Below are 6,034 nucleotides of genomic sequence, written 5' to 3'. Positions count from 1 at the left end.
GTTTCCTTCCTATCACAGCAACGTATTTCCAACCTCCATGCCTTTGTTCATACCATTTCCCTCTCCTGGAATGCCCATCTGATTTTTCTCATGCTGTCCCTTAGGGCCCACCTTAAGTGTATCCTTTCTTCTTGAAACTTCCTCAGCAACCTGTGCTTCATTTAACCAGATAGCACACATTCGACAATGAGTAATCCTTTGGTATTTATGTGCCTTATCTCTTCAGCTAGATTTTAAATTCAAGCATAAGAACAATTTTTTGTCAGTTGAAACATACAACTTTATTGATGATACACAAATGAAATCTTTGGTGGATAAATTCAAGTCAAAACAAATGATAGAAATGTAGGCTATTCATGATGGACAGGTTCACTTTCAATTCATATAGAGGAAACAGTAAAAATATTTCCATCCAAGCAGTGAGATTATAGTCACAAATGTGTTTTCAGTACAAGAGGACTATTTATTTGGTATTCAAAAAATGGTTCAGCTTAAAGCTGGAGACTGTCACGGATAACATCACTCTGGATGATACATTATTCAAAACTGGCAGCTGAAAAGATCCTTTTACTATATGAGCAAAGTGGAAAGGCAGTAACTTTCACTTTTCAGTGCTTCCAAATTGCATAAACCAAGAAATTTCTTCAAGTTCTTTGGGAGTACACAGCCAATCAGAATTTATCCACTAGTTTTATAACTTTCACTTTCACCAAAAGGTCATGATGATTTGCTAAAGCTCGGATTTTCTTAACACACACTCCAGATGCAGTGCATAAGAAAAAAAGGGAGCCCTTATTGAATTCTCTGTAGTTGAATACTTCCGCTCTGAGATTGTCATAGATGATCTCAAATAGAGTAAGTGCATTAATAAGAATTTCTGATTCCACATAAGAATTATAGAGTGAACTAAAGGATGCTGGCACTTGGGTACTGAGCAGCTTTCTTAGCATGTCTGGATTTTCAGCAAAATTTGAAAGTATTTTCAAAATCTCAACCTTGATTTTTCCACCTCCCTGAGACAACAAACGGAAAAAGTTTGCAATGGAATTGACAAGCAGGTGCTGGTAGTCATTAGTAATAGTCATGTTTGTTAAAAATTTTAGCCCAACTACCTGTACTGCTGAGTTCAGATTAGAGGCCATGATATCATCCATCACTTTATTCATGTACACCTGAAGCCGGCCCTGATTTTCATAATTCTCACTCAGGTTATTCATGACCATTAAGGCTTTTTCCTTAATGTGAGGATCAGTTTTGTTGATCATGTTTGCAATAATTGGGAGGCCTCCCAATTTTCGAATTGTGTCTTGGTTGCATGAATAATTGGCATTGTTGCTCAGGGTGAGCAGAGCTACCTGCTGGATGAAAGGATCATCTGTTTTCTGAAGCAAGGTAAGGACTTTCCTGAGGTCTCGGGCACCCAGGATCTCATCAATTTCATAAGGAAAGGGGCGCTTCTGCATGTGAACTGGTCTCTTCCCCCTCCCTCTGCGCTGGGTCTCAGGCTCAGAGTCTGAATCGGACTCTGTATCAGTCCATCCGGACTCACCTTCCTCAGAATCAGGGATCTCCGCCAGGAAAGCCTGTCCCCCATTAGCTGAGGCTGCAGCAGCTACTGCCGCCCCATCCCCAGGGCGGAAGCCCAACCCCAATTCGTCTACTTCAACTTTGTTTTTCTTGCCCTTGCCTTTGCCTCCAGCACGGGACTTGGTTCCACCCTTGGCCCCGCCTTTGGGTACAGCTCCAGTCGCTGACCCGGCCTTAGGTATAGCCCCAGTGTGTGCCCCTGGGGTCGCTCTCTTGGTGGCTGCTGTTCCAGGAACTGGAGCTATTCTAGAGGACCTAGAAGTCCCAGGAGGCTCTGTAGGACCTGTTGGCTCTGCGGCCTGGGTAGACGCTGCCGCCCCAGGAGTCTGCATCACCTCAGCAGGTGCTGCCACCTCAGGTGCCTCTGCCACCTCAGTAGGCGCTGCAGCGGTGGGAGCCTCCATCACCCTCACACTTTCTGTTGCCTTCGGAGGTGCCACTGCAGGAGCCTCATCTGCACTGGGGGTTTCTGCCAATTTGGGAGCCCCTGGAATTGTGGGAGCCTCTGGCATTGTGCGAGCCTCTGGCATTGTGCGAGCCTCTGGCATTGTGGGAGCCTCTGGCATTGTGGGAGCCTCTGTAGCTCCAGGAGCCTGTGCCTCGCCGGGAGGTGGTGCCATTGCAGAAGGCGCTGCAGTTCCAACTTCCGATTCAGCCTTAGGCCCAGCCCCAGCCCCAGCCCCACCAGCCTCTTGGGCCTGACTTCCTGCCCCACTCTGAGCCTCAGCACTGGCCGCAGCTGGGACCATTGCCTCAGCTCCACCATTGTTCAGTGCAGAGTCTCCATCCTGATCCCTGTCCTGTGCCCCAGCCAGCACTGGGGCTGGAGGTCCAAATCCAGGCCTAAGGTCGATTGTGAATCCTGCCCTTAGCCCGGCTCTAGCCTTGGCTCCAGTACGAGCCACGGCCTTGGGCTTGGCCTTGACCAGTCTCTTCTTCTGGTCTCTTCCCCTGGAGTATTTGAACACACAGTACCATGCTCCAGCCCCGATCACTATCCCCGCGGCTACGCAGCCAGCATCCCGAACGCGGCTCATGGTGCAGCTGAGGTGATTCTCTGATTCAGGGCGCAGAGCTGGCTTGCCCAAGCGGGATGCGTGCGCGCCTGGGCGAGATGCTACAGCTCAGGCTAGCAAGTTCTGCTGAGGTTACAAGCTGAGCAGGACCTAAGGGTACAGGATAGAAACGAGACTTTGGGCTCCAGCTCACCTTGTGCCTACCCAGGCCTGCTTTAAGTAGAGAGTGGGGACACAATGCTTGGTGGTAGGCTAGCACCCAGGACACTGTGCCAAGGCCCGCGTTTGTTCATTCAGGGCCCTGGTTGTCCAACGTTTTGTCTTCATCCCTAGCCTGCCCTGCCAATCCAACACACAATTTTCCAGCACCTAGATGGGGGGGGGGGATGGGGCCTGGGTGGCACGAACTGTTTGCACTGGACTACTAACCTAAAGGTTGGTGGTTGGGACCCACACAGTGGCACCTCGCGGAAGAAAGGCCTGGAGATCTGCTTCCATAAAGATTACAGCCAAGAAAACCCTATGGAGCTCAGTTCCACACTGTAACACATGGGGTTGCCATGTCTCAGAATCACCTGGATGGCAACAGGTTTGGTTTAAGAGGGAGATCAGAGGCAGTATGAGCGTCAAGAAAGCTGATGGAGAGCAGAGAAAGGCAGTAGAAATCCCATATTCTGCTCTGATGCCTACCCTCCTACCTCCCCACCCCAAGGGTCCGCAGAGGGTGCTCATACACATACCAACCTGCCGGAATCAGGAGCAGATTGCTCTTTTCCCTTCAAGCCTGTGGTTGTGCAGGGGCCGAAAGGAGCCTCGATGGTCTGACACCGGTCCCTTTGCTGATTTGAACCCCTGTGGGTCAAGAGTTTCTCCCTCTCAGGGCTCTTCTTCCTTTCCCTACCCCCTTCCCCTGAAATTATTTCCTAAGGCTGATGCCACACCCCTTTCCCTGCACCAAAAAGGATGGGGGCGGGGCAAGGGTGCTAGTAGAAGGGAGAAGATGGAAGGGGAGGAGGAGCCTCTGATCCGAGACTCTGCTCTGGTTTCTGTCACGCCCACACCAGGGTTTCCCAGACAGTTCCCACTCCTCAACACTGACCTCCAAGGATTCAGGGCTGTTTATCCCTCCTTCAGTTCAGTTAGAACTTCATCCTAAGGACAGACCAAAAGGCAGACATACAGACAGCAGACGCTGGAGACTGACAGCCTTGTGGATGGATCAGCACCAGAACAAGAGTCCCAATAATTGCCTTCTGGAATTCATACATCAGAATGTCAAACATTTCTACCTCCCAAATTCCCTCAACTCTTCCCACCCCTCTCCTCTCATTCCAATCCCTCCTCCGGCGCAGTCTCCTCAGGCACTCAACGCCTCCTTCCACTCTGCACCGCCCCGTCTTCCGCCATTTCTCAGGGACACGCCACCGCCACACCCCTTCTCTGCACTGAAGTGGGAGGGGGCGGGGCGAGGTGCAGCGAAAGCTGGATGGGACACGGGACCGAGGATTACTGCTGAACAGTCTAGTTGTCCCCCTCCTGTGATCACCCTCTCTTCACTCTCCAGCCCCCTCAGGCCTAGCCTTAGTCTGCAGAACACAGGCCTCCATGACTGCGTTCTTGGGTTCGAGTCGTGATTTTCCACTGTTTCTCCACTCTGGGCTCCGCCTCCCACCCAGATCCCCAGATAACCGCCATTTCTCCGGCTTGAGAACCCGAATTCCCTTTCCAGGACTGAAAAGACGGGTGTGTGGGGGTGGCGAAGGGCGGTGTGGGTCCGAAGTATCTGGAAGGCGGTCTGGGAGCTAGTACGGCGGTTTAACCCCAGATTTTCTCCTGTGAAGCCCAGACAGCGCCAAACCCGCCACCCCCCGACAGGGGCTGGCACACCCCTTTTTCAGCACCCCAAAGGCCAGGGGGCGGAGGAACAGAGTGCGTGGATCGGTGGTCGGAGGAGGTGTCTGCAAAATGAGTGGGAGTGAATCAGCCAGAAGGTTCCTAGATTGCATGCCCCTCGGTCCAGCCTTTTTTAGTGTTTCCACTGGCCTTAGATGCGCTGCTACGTTTATTTCTCTTCCCTCCTCTTCTCAAAACAGGACCCGGTGTCGGGGCACGGGGCCTGAGTGTCAAAAACAAAGTGGGACGACACTGGCTGCCAGAGGGAGTAAGCAGATTCTTCGCGAAGTCTAGCAAAGTCTTTCTGCTCCCCCTCCCCCTGTCCCCGCCGCCCACCAAAAGGAGCTGCGACTGAGCGCTGTTGTCGGGAAAGCCGGCCAGGAGTGGGCGAGGCAGAGGCTCCCCTGGCCTCCGACGCCCGTACCTCTGGGCTGCCCCTGCTCAGGGCTCCCAAGCCGTGCCCACCCTTACACCCACCTGCCCAGATTTGGCAGAATTTTCTCCTCCTCCTCCTCTTCGCCTGGGTTAAACGCACTGCTGTGCACAGCGAAATAGAGAGTTGGTACCCAGAGGAGGAGGGAGGACGGCGGTCAGGGCTTTAAGTACCTTTGCCCACGTCAGCTCCTGATCACGTGAAAGCCGCATCGCCAGTAAGCTTGGGTCCCCAATTTCCACTCCCACCAGGAGTATAAGCCCTCTGCTTTACCCCCCCAACCTCACCTCACCCTACCACACCAGGTGCTGTCACTCATTTTTTTTTTTTTGTCTTTGTAGCCCCAGGGGCCAAAAGTAGCCCTTTCTCCCTGTTGTCAGTATGTGCCTTTCTCTGGGTACCAGGGAGGGTCTGCATCTTCTTGGAGGGCTATTGGCAAATTCTACTTTTTTGTTGGGGAATTGTTTCATCTTTTCTTGGGCTACTGGATACCTTCTCCTCTCTCTTCCTCCAATCCCCCAGCCACTTGTGCTCACCATTTTCCTGGCAGTGTGGTCCCTACCCCAATATGGGCAAGGAGACACGGAGTTGAGAGTGGGGTCTGTATTTTTGTAATACTCTTCTGCTTTGTTTTTAAAACTATCACCATGCTTTGTTTTTACAGTAAGAACATACAATAAGACAAGAGCTCACAGAGGGAAACAGCAATGAAAAAGAGGGGCATGCTGTATAAAAAAAAAGATTCCCCGTTTAAACTGGAAGGCACCATTAATTTGGGTTAATTTTTTTCCCATAGAAAATTAATTTTATTGGCCACGTAGGACCATTTCAAAACATGCTAAGGTATTTGCAAATCTAAACATGGTAATTTTCTCAACAAGACTAGCATATTTCCACATGATCTGTAAATCGATCCATGGGGAGATGTTTGGTTGTCCAATTTTATTTATTTTGGACAAATAATATCCTACTTTTTCTCCTCCCGGGACAGCTTGTCAGATGGATAAATAAATGATCCTGTCTTCTTCTGTTAGAGAAACACATTTATTTAATGTTCCCAAACCATTGCTGACTGCTGTGTGAATCTCCTGTAATTTGATGGCTG

The 6,034-nt window shown here is 50.7% G+C and overlaps 1 protein-coding gene across 6 annotated transcripts; it reads right to left on the bottom strand.

The window, feature by feature from the left end:
• Positions 1-285: 285 nt before the first annotated feature.
• On the bottom strand, positions 286-5,058 carry ARMCX2 (armadillo repeat containing X-linked 2). Of its 6 annotated transcripts, none has more exons than XM_049872886.1 (5): positions 4,974-5,058; positions 3,703-3,856; positions 3,344-3,455; positions 3,033-3,178; positions 286-2,753 (listed from the first exon to the last, which is right to left on the bottom strand). In XM_049872886.1, the coding sequence occupies exon 5, from the start codon at positions 2,622-2,624 to the stop codon at positions 672-674; it is 1,953 nt and encodes a 650-aa protein (XP_049728843.1). In that variant the 5' UTR covers positions 2,625-2,753; positions 3,033-3,178; positions 3,344-3,455; positions 3,703-3,856; positions 4,974-5,058; the 3' UTR covers positions 286-671. The 6 variants fall into 6 exon arrangements, with proteins under 6 accessions (XP_049728843.1, XP_049728845.1, XP_049728841.1 ...); XM_049872888.1 differs by having other exon boundaries at positions 3,033-3,143; XM_049872884.1 differs by having other exon boundaries at positions 3,348-3,455.
• Between the last annotated feature and the right edge of the window lie 976 nt (positions 5,059-6,034).

This window comes from Elephas maximus, chromosome X (assembly GCF_024166365.1).
Source record: "Elephas maximus indicus isolate mEleMax1 chromosome X, mEleMax1 primary haplotype, whole genome shotgun sequence".
NCBI lineage: Eukaryota > Metazoa > Chordata > Mammalia > Proboscidea > Elephantidae > Elephas > Elephas maximus.
This window is presented reverse-complemented; position numbering and strand designations above follow the sequence as displayed.